At 50.8% G+C, this 13,821-nt stretch overlaps 2 protein-coding genes across 2 annotated transcripts in view; both read left to right on the forward strand.

The window, feature by feature from the left end:
* The window catches only part of LOC114667386 (transitional endoplasmic reticulum ATPase-like), a 41,004-nt gene extending 32,814 nt beyond the window's left edge, over window positions 1–8,190 (forward strand). Inside the window, exons 16-18 of the mRNA XM_028822665.2 lie at window positions 2,338–2,496; window positions 3,879–4,030; window positions 7,297–8,190. Of these exons, the coding sequence (XP_028678498.1) occupies window positions 2,338–2,496; window positions 3,879–4,030; window positions 7,297–7,399 (414 nt within the window). The 3' untranslated portion in view covers window positions 7,400–8,190. The remainder of the gene's footprint in view (window positions 1–2,337; window positions 2,497–3,878; window positions 4,031–7,296) is intronic.
* A 2,378-nt stretch (window positions 8,191–10,568) lies between these two features.
* Window positions 10,569–13,075, forward strand: ndufb7 (NADH:ubiquinone oxidoreductase subunit B7). Its single transcript, XM_028822706.2, has 3 exons — window positions 10,569–10,748; window positions 11,609–11,777; window positions 12,892–13,075. The coding sequence occupies exons 1-3, from the start codon at window positions 10,637–10,639 to the stop codon at window positions 12,980–12,982; spliced, it is 372 nt and encodes a 123-aa protein (XP_028678539.1). The 5' UTR covers window positions 10,569–10,636; the 3' UTR covers window positions 12,983–13,075.
* The last annotated feature ends 746 nt before the right edge of the window (window positions 13,076–13,821 follow it).

The following is a 13,821-nucleotide window of genomic DNA, read 5'->3' on the forward strand; positions in this document are numbered from 1 at the left end:
CCCAAATTAGCTGTTCATCTGTTGGCTCGTTTCATGTCTCATTTTTGTTTGGCTGTCATTTAATGAAGAAAAGAATCAACTCAGAAGACTTAATCCTTAAAAACAGGGCTATTAAAATAGAGGGAAAGAAGTTGATTAGCAGTGAAAACTGGACACTGATTAGGAAAAGAGTTAGAAAGAAAACCTGCGGCCCTCCAGGCCTGGAGTTTTGACACCCGTGCATTAGAGCAGGGGTAGGCAACGTCGGTCCTGGAGTGCCACAGTATGTGCAGGTTTTTGTTCCAACCCAGTTCCTTAACGAGAACTCAATTATTGCTGATGAAGCACATATTGCTTAAGTGACATTTTAATGCTTCATTTTAGTGGTCTCGCTTGTTAAGGTTCTCCAACCTTAATTGCTTATTTCAATCTTAAACTGCTGCATTCAGTGTTTTAATTGCTCCTTATTAGCAATAAGATGTAAAAGATAAAGCAGCCAGCAGTTCTCCAGCTAGCTTTTTTCCAATTACATCTGTGTGTGTTCATCATGCACGGTTTGATTTAATAAAACACTTAATAGAAAAATGTGACAGACTGAAAATGATCTGTTTTAGGCTTCAAATCATTTGGATGATATCCTTGGAAAGGAAAAAAATCTACGATATAAAAGCCTTACATTGCACAGACTAACAAGCCATAAAATTAAATAAGGTCTGAGATTGGCAATGATTGGTTTCTAATTAAGCAATTGGGTTGGAATGAAAACCAGTAGCCACTGCGGCTCACCAGGACCGACATTGCCTACCCCTGTTTTACATCTTATTGCTAATAAGGAGCAATTAAAACACTGAATGCAGCAGTTTAAGATTGAAATAAGCAATTAAGGTTGGAGAACCTTAACAAGCGAGACCACTAAAATGAAGCATTAAAATGTCACTTAAGCAATATGTGCTTCATCAGCAATAATTGAGTTCTCGTTAAGGAACTGGGTTGGAACAAAAACCTGCACATACTGTGGCACTCCAGGACCGACGTTGCCTACCCCTGCATTAGAGTATGAATGAGAAGAGGGAGGATGTGTTGTAGTGCCGAGCGAGTGACCACTAGGGGGCCACACTGTCCATTTAGTGCAGGGTGTCGAACTCCGGGCCTGCAGGTTTTCATTCTCACCCTTCTCATAATCAGTGACCAGTTTCCACTGCTAATTAACTCCTTGTCCCTTCATTTTAATAGCCCTGTGTTTAAAGAATCAGCCCTCTGAATCGTTAAGTGACAGCCAAACAGAAATGAGACGTGAAACGAGCCAACAGATGACCAGCTAAACTGGGGCTTCAAACTCCAACCAGTTTCACTTCACTTCACTTTCGTAATGAGGAGCCAATTTGTGTTGTTCATTAAAGCCGTTATTTAATTCCATGGCTTGTTGCTGCCCTCATTCGGCCACGGCGGACATTTGTTGATTGTTTGTTTTTTGTAAACACATCGTCAACATGTTTCAGTGACCTGAGAGATCAACCTTACTGAGGCCTTCACCTTTTCTTTATTTTCAGAGAGTGTGTGATGGGCACGGGTGAGCTGCTCACGAGGAGGCTTGTTTTATGTGTCAGTGTTATTTATTTGGCTGCTAATTAAGGAAAAAGAAACGGCAAAGGGGCCTGAGTCAAGTGAATTAAAATGAAGGCAACAGAATTTAATTAGCAGCAAAAGCTGGTCACTAATTAAGAAGATGGTTAGAATGAAAACCTGCAGCCACTGCAGCCCTCCAGGACTGGAGTTCGACACCCGTGGTTTAGATTCTAGAACATCACCATAGAACAGCATGAAGTGCAAGGCAGAAGTCAGCGCTGGACGGGCGGCCAGTACATCACTGGGCCCACTCCATAACACACATACAGTCCTGAGCTGGCCAGTTTAGGGTCAACCTGACGGAGGAGATCCGTGGAGTGTAAGAGCCGATCTTAGAAAGTTTAAGCCGTAGAAGTGTTTGCTTCGTTTCTGTTTCTTTGTGGTGTGGCCTTTGAACCCCCATAAGTTAACATGAGGTAGAACTTTCTTGGCTTGGCCCGTAGACCAGAGTGTGAATTAAGGCAGTGAGGACATCGGCCTGCCCGTTAGATACGAGTACAAATAGGACAGGAGGTGGCACCATGCAGAGTGGGCAAGTCACGAGCATCAGGTGTGAATTTCATTTGACATTCGATTACTGAACTTTGACCTTGCTGCCACACACTGCCTTTGTTCTCCTATAGGGTCGCAGTGACGAGTTACTCCTGACTTCTGTCTTACTGAACCTTCACAGAGGAATGTAAAGCTAAGAAACGTAATGCACACTAACAGCAACACTTTGGTTCATTTCAGGATGTTGACCTCAACTATCTAGCGAAGATAACAGATGGCTTCTCTGGGGCAGATCTCACCGAAATCTGTCAGCGAGCCTGCAAACTGGCCATCCGAGAAGCCATTGAAGCAGAGATCAGGTTGGAGCGCGAGCGACAGCGACACGCCGACACGGCCATGGTGAGTACAGGTGCTGCCAGCTGGAGGTGGAGAGATAGTGTGCCGTGTAAACTCCCACACTTCGGCCCACTTTACGTTTGTGATAACGCACAAAACGCTGGACAGTTGTGAAAAATAAATCAATAAATACAACAAGAAGCACCCAAGTGTTTGGTCGGGCATGAAAAAGACTGGCTAGGAAACACTGGGAGAAGAAGGGGCATGGGGTATATATGGGTGGGAGTCGGAGTTCAGCAGCCACATTTGTTCAAATCAGTTTGCCTTCCTGCCAGTCACCAGGTAACAGAATGGCGGGTCTGTGGCTTTGGCATCCCAATTGAGGTCCACTTTGACTTTGCACAAGATGGCGCCGTGTGCCATTTAAGCGGTGAGGACCACAGCCACTCGCGCGCTTTGTTTCTCACACAGCTGTGTTTCACTTTTGCCCGGATGTCACTACCAAGCATGGCGCGCTCAATGATGCCATCTGTAAGTTTTTAATCTGCTTTTCCTCTTTGTGAAGGCAGAGAGCTGGAAGGAATCCCTGCAGGAACAGTTTTTTGGAAAGAGAGTGGCGTGGATGGAATGTGTGCCGTCTCATGTGAAGCCATTTCTTCTAAAAAATATGCGTGGTGTGTAAAAGGCTTAATGCGCCGTAACGTGGAGCCGCCATAATCCAAATACCTTCCTGCTAAAATCACCACTTCATTCTGATGAGGGCATCTGCTGCCAATGTAATTGTCATTCGACGTGTGCCACATTACGGCTCATTAAACCGTGTGAAGTCTTTACACGTCGGGTTTGGTGTGGCACGTCTGTGTGTTAGGGTGAGGTACGTATGAGCAGATGGAGGCCATGTGTCAAATTGGGCTGACTACGAGGTGCAGCTGTTGCTCTCGCTGTGGGCCTCTTCCCAGGTGTGGCACCCAGCTGACCTCCGCTTTACCTGTGAGCCCACCTCTTGGACCCCACACCCTTAGGGACTGTAGGTTTAGAATGAGAGCAGCCCTCACGCCAGCCAAGATGGAGTGACAGTCGTCAAGAGCCCAAACATCCTGTCATTCAGCGGTGCTCTTGTAGAACAAAGCATGGCGTGCGTCACGTCCTTCAACGTGATTTACACTTCTAGACAATGGATGTCCCAGGAGGGAGGACAGCCCCCCACACGCGCTACGTAACACAGGGCCTTCCTCTCGGGCTGTCACTTGTTCTCCGCGCCTCTCCCTGAACGGTTACTCCTCGATTGTCACTCAGTTAACGCTGCAGTGCAGTAGGTTATAAAGTGAAGTCAGTGGCCTGACTGGTGACCCCAACCGTCAATGTCTTCTGTCCTTCACAGTCCACAATCCGCACACCACGGTAGGACGTCAGTGCAAATCACAATGTTTCTTTGCCCCCTCTAGGATGACGACTCTGATCCTGTCCCTGAAATCCGCCGAGATCACTTTGAGGAGGCCATGAGATTTGCTCGCCGATCCGTCAGTGACAATGACATCAGGAAGTATGAGATGTTTGCTCAGACTCTGCAGCAGAGCCGAGGTTTTGGCAACTTCAGGTGAGGAGTTTTCTGGGTAACTGGGATGAGGGCTGACATCAGATTGGGATAATCGTTTGTGTGGCTTGTTGCTCTGTGGGTGTTTCACCCCAAAATGGACTTCACGTTTAGGCAGCTGCACACAGGACAGACTGGCACGGCTGATCCTCCTCTGGGCTGGCATAGCAGACGGTGCTGCCCGCCTGACATGAGTGACGTCACATATGCATCTGGCCCAAGTCCACGGGGGGCTTCTGTTAAGGCCAGTTCTTAGGGCTGTGGACCACCTTTGTACACATTTACATACTGAGGAAGTGCCAAGTTCACATTTTATATGGCGTGTTCGTGACACAATACACATTTGATGTTATTCTGCCCTTCTGTGTTTGGAGTACAGACTCGGAGTACGATTGATTCACTTCCAGTAATCTCGGTCCACGAGGCAAGAGACGAGAGGGAGCTCAGGCGATGTCACCTGATACCTGCTCTTGTCCCCTTCTGACACTTTAATGGCCATTTTCCGGGTTCATCCAGGAGTGTCGGAGCAGACAGTTTTACAGCTGGACGCCCTTTCTGACATCGGCCTCGTTTAGAGTGGTGGTGACCTTATTGTGACTGGAGGGCACAGGGGTTGGCACCTGAGATTATTCTGATGCCTGCTGCTGAAAAGTAGGCAGCCATGAATGAATTGCTTTAAAATGACAAGAAAGAGAGAGACGTTTATAAAAAGTAAAAGGGTTTGGCAAACTTGAAAGATAAAAATGAATTCAGGCCTTCTGTGATCTTCTTCCATTAGGGGTCACCACAGCGGGTCATCTTCTTCCATCTCTTCCTGTCCTCGTCATCCTCCTCTGTCACCCCCACCACATCCATAAACCTTCTTAGGCCTTCCTCTTCTCCTCTTGCCTGGCTGCTCCATCCTTAGCACACTTCACTCTTTATACCCAGCATCTCTCCTCTCTGACTTTGTCACCAAACCGTCCCACCTGAGCTGACCCTATAATGTCCTCATTTCTAATCCTGTCCATCCTCGTCACACCCAATGCCAGTCTTAACATCTTTAACTCTGCCACCTCCAGCTGTGTCTCCCAAAGAACTGACTGATCTGATTAACATGTGATTTAAAATTCAGGTCACAGTCAACAGTTACCCCTAAATTCTTTACCTCCTTCTTGACTTTTAATCCTAATGCATCAAGTTTATTTCTAATAGCCTCATTATATCCATTATTGCCAATCACTAAAATTTCTGTTTTCTCTTTATTTAGTTTAAAAGAATGACTACTCATCCATTCAGAAACACAAGTGAGACATTGTGTCAGTGAATCAAGAGAGTCGGGGTCATCAGGCGCTATTGATAAATACAGTTGTGTGTCGTCAGCATAGCTGTGGTCGCTCACGTTATGCCCCGAGATAATCTGACCTAACGGAAGTTTGTAAATCAAAAAGAGCAGCAGACCCAGGATAGAGCCTTGTGGACCACCATATAGAACATCAGGGGTCTTTGAGTTGTAATTATCACAACTTACAAAGAATTTTCTCCCTGCCAGGTAGGATTCAAACCAATTTAAGACCCTGCCAGAGAGGCCCACCCATTGACTAGGGCGATTTCTAAGAATGTTGTGATCAATGGTGTCAAATGCGGCACTCAGATCTAAGAGGCTGAGAACAGATAGACGGCCTCTGTCCACTTTTACCCACAAGTCATTGACTACTTTAACGAGTGCAGTTTCTGTGCTGTGATTTGTTCTAAAACCCGACTGAAACTTACCAAGAATAGCAGGTTTACTGAGGAGGTCATTTAGCTGCATAATGACGGCCTTTTCTACGATTTTACTTAAGAAAGGCAGGTTAGAGATGGGTCTAAAATTATCCAAAGCAGAGGAGTCGAGATTATTTATCTTGATCAGTGGTTTAACTACAGCGGTCTTAAGACGGTCTGGGTATCTAATGACGAGTTTACAATGTCAAGAATATTATCAATTAGCATGCCCGTTGGTATCGGGTCAAGGGCACAGATGGAGGGTCTCAGTTGTTTTATATAAATCAGGTAACTCTATCCTGGTGAGAGTTTAATTTGTTTGTAATGGAGTACTGGGGCTTAGGAGGATCCTCAGTGTTGGGGAGATGTACTTTATTATTTCTAATATCATTAATTTTTTGATTAAAAGATACAGCACTAGCCTCACAAGTGTCACTGGAGGTATTCTGGAGACATTCCGTTGAGTGACCTCTGAGTTTAGCAGACGATCAATCGGAGAGAATCAGACCCTGGGATTACTAGGAATCTTAAGAGAAGTAACAAGATGGCCTCTCAAGACGGACTGTGTTGTTGTAAACACAATTTCAGGTCCCATCAAAAGGCTTTTCTTGACCAATCACTGCCTTACCGGGCTACGCCAGTCCAGCACCATCGTAAGACTCACAGTTAGTCCTCGTCCGTCTCCTTCCACTTCCTCGCGACTCTGACGTGCAACAGGAGAGCTTCTGGTGTCCTAACATTGCTATGACGGAAGCCCCCCCTAGAACATTGAGATGTTCTCCACAATTGGAAGATCCATTCCTCCCCTGCAGGTGTCCAAACTGGGCTCTAGCCAGGGGGGCAATGCCACCTCTTGTGGAAGGGGGGTGAATTGTTCACGCCGTGTCCTTCCTTTATTTGGTCATCCCAGCTGGAGTCCTGGTCAGGTAGGAATTTATGGCCAAGCCCAGTGGGGATGCCAGCCTCTGCCACATATAGACACGGGTTTGCCTTAACGCGGTAAAACAAAGAAGTGTTCAAGTGATGAAGGTACTGTAAGTGACCCCGGCCATGTTTGTGTGTTAACAATGCCATTGAGTGGTGACCCGCTGACAACAGAGGAGAGGACAACACAAATCCGCCAGCCACCCAGCATCCTCACTGGAGGGAAAATCCTGTGGGGACTCCAAGGACAGTTAGAACTGACGAGTCGGTGACAATCTCAGTGACCTCGGCCCATGCTGGCCGCCCACTCTGCACTACAGGTCCGTGCCATCCTTTGATCCTAAGGCACCGAGTATCTCAGGTGTCTTTGTGTGACCAGGAGGACTGTCACCGAGGAGGGTCAGTAGTGCTTGGTAATTATTGGATTATCATCATCCAAATGACTGACAAAGACGCCATGTGCTCAGCTCTAATCGGGGGGTGCAGCCTCAGCCTGGCACCGAGGGGGCATCTCCTGACGGGTGGTCTCAGATCTCGGCAGTCCCAGTGTAGTCCCCGAGACCCCACCGCAGCAGTGACCGTATTCCTCTTTGCTCTTTTAGGTTTCCCTCGCGCTCCCAGTCGGGGGGCACTGGCTCGGGGCAGGGGGACACAGGCCGGGGGAACCTCTACAGTGACGAGGGGGACGATGATCTCTACCAGTAAAGCCAGCGTCCGGAGTCACCTCCCTGAAGGAAGCCAGCGTTGGGCGTCTTTCTGCCGTTTGTTTTTCTTGGGCTTCTCTTAGTTTAAGCAGCGACACTTTGTGGTTTCTTTTCTGTGTTTCTCTTTGATTGCTGCCAACGGTCACGAATATCTCACACGGCCTCAAGTGCAGACCCTCACGACGCACCCAGCGTCTCACTCCTAGTGCTGAACGCAGACTGTGCGATAAGGCCGACTCGGGGATTGGGGGCACAACTGGCACTCCTGCCAAATCAGAAAAGGGGAGAGGCAGAGCTCACATCATACAAGGGCTGGCATGACGCTGGATGGCGGCGATGAGCCCGTGGCAGGGTGGCCAAACTTTAACTGCCGGAGCTATCAAGGGCATTGATGAGTGGGCAGACCTGATGGCAGGGGGCACTGGGCTGGCACTCGCTTGGATCGTGTGAGGTGCTGCTCAGTCTCTGCCCGACGTGAAATCTTCCCAACAGATGGGCCGAACTGCAACGAGACAAGGGGTCTCCAGCCAGACAGAGGGGCCAGCGGGTCAGCAAGGCCGCCATGTGTTGCTGAAACCAAAGAGAAGACAGCGGACCTGCTGTGACGTAGAATAGGGGAACCGCACGAGAGCAATGCCTGGGGCACCGAGACCCTTTGCCATGCTGCGCCGCTTGATGCCACGTCCATGCATTTCTCACAGCTTGCCAACCGTACGGTGGGGGTGCCCAAGCAGCTTGCTAGTCAAATTAAAGAATATTTGGTGGAAGTTGTTAATAAACGGGCTGTTTGACAAGCGACTTTTTCTGGTGGTCTGATTGTCCAACTAAAGCAAACCCCACTGTGATGTTGGTGCCCCCCTTGTGTGGCTCAGCAGCAGCAGGAGAGTCACTTTAAGACCCTCAGCGACGGAGAGGCCACCCGAGAATCCTCTGCCCAGGCTGCTGGCTCGACATTCCAAGATGAAGAAGGAAGTTGTAAGGAGCAGAAGAAGGCGACATGAAGACCACGAGGGTCGACTAACGAAGGCCGTGGCAGCAGGTGAGTTTTGATACCAACGAGAGACGCGTGGGGGGTCGCAGTCGAGGGGTGGAAGCTAATCGAGGCAAATGATACCCGTGTGTGGCATGACGGTGACCATGGGGTCAAAGGGCACAGATGCCATCACCACCTCCAAGTGATAGACACGAGTCATCAAGTCAGGGGGCACCCGATGTTGCAAAATCACAGCACGTTTGCCCACCTCAGTCACTGTTGCCACTACAAGGCCGCCACCTGTGTCTGTGCTCAACTTTAGTTTGCCATCGTGTGCCCTCGCTGTGGTGACAGACCTGCAGCTCTCCTCAGAACGGCACACACCGGGCACACGGAGACCCCCTCGTTTGTCTGTATGCAGACGTGACCCCTGCTGTCCAAGTCACAGCCTTTCATTTACGACTGGCCTGCTCTGTGACCTTACAAGTGGTGGGAGCAAATCGTCCCCCCAGTGCGAGTGCCAATGAGGCGGGCAGTGCAGATGGCCCGATGTCCTGAACAAAAGGCGGCTGGGTGCACATCATATTCAGTGGCACTTTCACCATTGCCCTCTGCAGGTGCCACTCCAGGGTGTGAGGATGGACCCCTCTGTGTGCCAACCAGTACAGGCCAACGGGTGACTTAAGTTGAGCTCTTCGAGTCACCCATGTTTGACTGGCAGTGGGGCAAAGGGACCAGGGTGAAGTGATGAGGGACACTAATGCAGTTACAGGGCTCGGAGTTAAACACTTGAATGCCAGTCAATGTGCCTTACGGCCAGTGAGGGGACAAAGCTGTCAAATTAAAAAATACAAAAGTAGGGCCAGCTCTGGTCCTGGAGACCCCCAGTGACGTCCCAATCAGGGTAATGGGGGTCTCCGGACTTTAGCTTTCAGATACACACGTCTGGTAGTAAAGGTTCGCTTTTGAAACCTTTGTGTCGTTCAGAAGCACCTTGAGCGTGGGAAAGGCGCTATATAAATAAAATATTATTATTACGCTTCGGTTTTCATGACTGGGGGCCAGTCGCCTAGGACAGTAAAGTCTGGGGGGCATCAAACACTCGGAGTCGATGACACTCCACGGGGACCCCTCTGGCTCTCCCCCGTTACACACACACACACACGAGGCCGAGCCTTAAGGATTCGGCGGGCTCTCCCAGTCCAGGCCAGGCGTTCAGGACGACCCCCGCTCCCTGCTTGGGTGGGTGTGTGTGGCACACCGGCCTCGCCAATCAGCTTAAACCGGACGGCACTCCGAACTGACAAGGCGCACACCCGAGAGCTCCGGGGGTCTGCAGCGAGACCCCAAGTCATCCAATACAAACGAGGGGACTGCCGGGTCACCAAATCCTTTTTATGTACCGAGTTAGAGGGGGGCTGTCGGCATTCTGAGGTGGCCCACTGACCTCTGACCCGTTCCTTTTGGGATAACGCAATTCACCCCGCATGTCGTCGCCGTTAGGATTTTCAGGGAGGTTGGCGTTTATCGTGATGTTTCTTTCTTTAAACCCCAAATATCCACGTTAGCCTCCTAATGTTCACGTAGCTTTGTAGCTGGAGACACAAGTTTGGTTTTTTTGTTTTATTCCAACCTACTTTTGTCAAACTTGACTTGCTTGTATGGAATGTTATTTGATTTTAATAAATTCAATAAAATGTTTTAAACATATAATAAATTATTATGAAACTGAAAAAAAAAACAACGGGACAAAACCAAAATGTCCATCCATTTCGGGAATTCTGTCCTAAAGGCGCATCAGTGCTTCTAAAACGACTCGACCGACCGAGCGAGCACCTTAGTCTGATCCGTTAATTTAGTGCACGCCGGGCGTCGGCCGCCTTTCTTTAACACAACATCACCCGGCTGCTCTTAACACCGCAGGTCTACAGCCGTGACGGCAAATCCCCTCCCTTTGTCATTTAACGCAAGCCGCGCAATGCTTACACCTTTCTGTTTTATTGTCACCGCGACTTCTTAAACGGCTCAGAGCTTCTCGAGGAATCGCATTAATTACAGGCCGTCATTCCTCGAGATAACAGGAGTCTTGTATTTCCTAATAAACGCCTTCTGATTTTACAAATCGACATCAGCGGCTGCGAGCTTCTGATAGGCAGGACGCGCAGGCCGTGACGTCAATTCCCATTTGTTGCCCTGGAAGCGGAAGTGGCTTAGTGTGGAGGTGACCTGAGGGTTCACTCGGCGGCGGCTGTTTGTGTGTCCGCTATGGGAGCCCACCTCGCTCGCCGCTATGTGACCGAACGGGACACCGAGCCTGACCCCTTGAAGCCGTCCGACTTCCCCCCCGAGTATGGCTTTGGCGAGAGAAAAGAGAGAGGTGACGACCCTTAAGAGCGTGAAGTAATAAAAGGGGCCGGCGGTTTAACGGCGCGTACGGGCGGCTCGGGGAGACGCGGGACGCCGAAAAAGCCCGCAATGTGAGCGAACGGTGGAGGCAAAGCGAGCGCGTGCTGCGTGTGTCCGGCTGGCACCCTGGCTGAGCGGGCCGCGTCCTCTGCTGCCCTGCCGTTGGCCCGTCGCTCCTTCTCGAGTTTGTGGCTTTTGTGAATGCCGATACACGAATGGCCGCCCGTTCAGGTTGTCCTGTTATGTCACCCAAGGGGGCCTTCCTGGTAGCATCGCGTCCTTGTAAATCACAGCGACTCGTTCTACAGGGGGGTGTGAGTGCGTGTCCAGGGCAGCGCCTCCAGGCCGTGCCCACCCACTGTGGGGCCGCCTCATTCTGTGATTGAACTTGGGGGGCCTCGGTGTAAGGTGACATGTCAGTAACTGGCACTGACATCTTTGTGGTCCTGGCTACTCAAGCAGAGGTCATTAAGGGGGACAATTCTGAGACCCCCCACTGTAAGATGGAGTCGCAGCTTCAGAGCCTCCTGATGATAAAGAGGTGCGAGCAGTGAAGGGCCGGCGTTCTGCCCACCTCAAGTTAGGGTCCAGTGCCCCCCGGGCTCAGCTTTGGCTGTGTGGAGTCTGCTGTGCTCTTGTCGTGTGTTTCCTTTGCGAGTTCCCATCATGGAGTGTTTGACGTGATAAGCGAATTAAAAAAGGAAAAGAAACGCCGACGACGGTTTGCTTTGCATTGTGACTCGAGGACGGCACGGCAGCCCAGGGCTCCGTCCCACTCGGGGTCCCCTCTTAGTTCTGTGCTGACTGATGTCTTGTCCCCTCTTGTCACAGTCATGGTGGCCACACAGGAGCAGATGAATCTGGCACAGCTGCCATTGGAGCAGCGGGATTACTGCGCCCACCACCTGATGAAGCTGATGAAGTGCAAGAGGGACAACTGGCCCGACCTGATGGCCTGCCAGCACGAGCGGCACGACTGGGACTACTGCCAGCACCAAGAGTAAGTGACCTTTTGAGACCCCCAAGTAGATTTATTTTATAAAAGCTTTCTCACCACAAACCCCATACAAAGATCTTCCCGTGTGCTTTGTGCCCAGACGGAGTTGCTGGAGGGACGCGACACATCGAGATGCCACATTCCTCACAGCAGTGTCCCGTCCTGACGTGTGCTGTAAACCCACCTAACACTGAGTGAGGGCAGCTGTAGCCCCCCCCTGGTGGGCACAAGGTGGTGGCGCATGACAGCGGCTCATTTTAATATGGATGTCTGAATGGCACTTGTCGTGTAATCTGAGGACCCCCCCCTTTCCCAGCGCCACTTAAAGCCCCCCGGTGCTCCTTCAGCCCCAGACATCACCAACCTGGCTGTGACAGTCTGGCGTGACGTGAAGCCCGAGTTTATTTCAGAGTCTCGGTTCAAATAGATAGATAGATACTTTATTAATCCCAAGGGGAAATTCACAATCGGCGCCCACCGCTGGCCTCTCCAGTCCTGGCCTTGTGCCTCTACGTTGTGCCACCCGTCTGTGGACTTTGGCTGCCACCTCTGCTTCTCTCCCATGCCGTGGTGCCCAGTCCCCCTCCTTCTTCTTTGGGCGTCACACAAGTCCCCCAAGCAGCTGTCAGATGAATGTGACCCACAAACGCAGGCCGTGACCGAGGGGCGCCATTCACGTGACAACGCGGATGAAGTCACCCACGACTGCCGGCCCAGTCACATGACACTCAGTTTAACTCCATAAGGTGACGAGTGGGCACTTCACCCCCTGATGTGCCTCCCCCCACTGCCGGTGGTCCATGAGTGACAGGTTGCCCCTCTTTAAAGGCCCTGCTCGAGAAGACCCTTTAAATAGCAAAAGGAAATGGGGGGGGGGGGTCTCGCACTTCACCGAAGTCACCAGCCGCACACACTCGTGACTCGAGATGTCCAGGTGGCTTTGTATCGTCCTCCTCCTCACCTTCAGCCACATGGAGTCCTGAGGTGGGGACTTTGCAGAAAGCCCCTCAGTCCGTGGAGTAGTTAACGTGCCCCCCGTCTCGGGGTTGGCTAATTCAGGTGGTGCTTGGGGTCCCGTGGGTGAGCCCCCCTCACACTCTTGTGCTTGTCTCCGCAGTTACGTGATGCGCATGAAGGAGTACGAGAGGGAGCGGCGCCTGCTCAAGAGGAAGAAGAGGATCGAGGAAGGGCAGGCGGAGGTGGCGTGAGCAGCACAAACCCCCCAAACTCCCCCCCCCCCCCGTCTCTTCTGTTTGTCATTCATAACTCAATAAATAAAAACGGGAAGCGTCGGCCCACTGGAGTGGCTCTTCTTGGTCATCGTCCCCAGTTGTCATTTCAGGGCCTGCGTGGCCACTGGGGGGGGGGGGGGCTAATGTGGACGCAGCTTTTCTCTTTTTTGTTGGACCCCCAGTTTGTTTTCGTGTGTGTGGCAGGTGGGCATACGTTCACTTTTCTCTCAGATTTTTAATATTTTGTTCTTTTTTTAGTTTCTGATGTTAACAGTTCACAAGTAGGTGGAAATACGGGGGTCCGGGACCACCTAGTGAGCCTCCAAATAACGGGGGGGCTGAATCGCTCGGCGGCCACCTGCAGGTTTGTGAGGCTCACGTGTGATGTCAGAAGTTTGCCACTTTGCCAGTGGGCACTGTCCAGTGCCAGTCCCGAGGACCCTGTGGTGTTTGTCAGTGGGTTGGTGACAGTGAGTGCGCCTCGCTGGCCTCTTGAAGGTGGAGGGCCTGTGCTGCTCTTCTGCTTCGTTATGCCATCAGTGCCCTGCTCTGCCCCGATGCCAACTGTCCTTATTAGGAGAGGACGTCACAGAAAGTGATGAGCTCAGAATTTCAGGTTGACTTATTGAGGCCGAGGGGATTGGAACTGGAAGAGCAAAGAGCTGCAGCCACAGGGGGTGCCAACACTTGAACTTCACTGTCAGGTGGGCACATGCCAGGCGCTACGAGGGCCAAGTAAGAAGAGCCTGCCCTCCACGCTCCAGTGCCACCTCTCATTTCCTCTTTCATGGGTTCACTCAGTGTGTGGGGGTTTG

This window comes from Erpetoichthys calabaricus, chromosome 17 (assembly GCF_900747795.2).
Source record: "Erpetoichthys calabaricus chromosome 17, fErpCal1.3, whole genome shotgun sequence".
Classification (NCBI taxonomy): domain Eukaryota; kingdom Metazoa; phylum Chordata; class Cladistia; order Polypteriformes; family Polypteridae; genus Erpetoichthys; species Erpetoichthys calabaricus.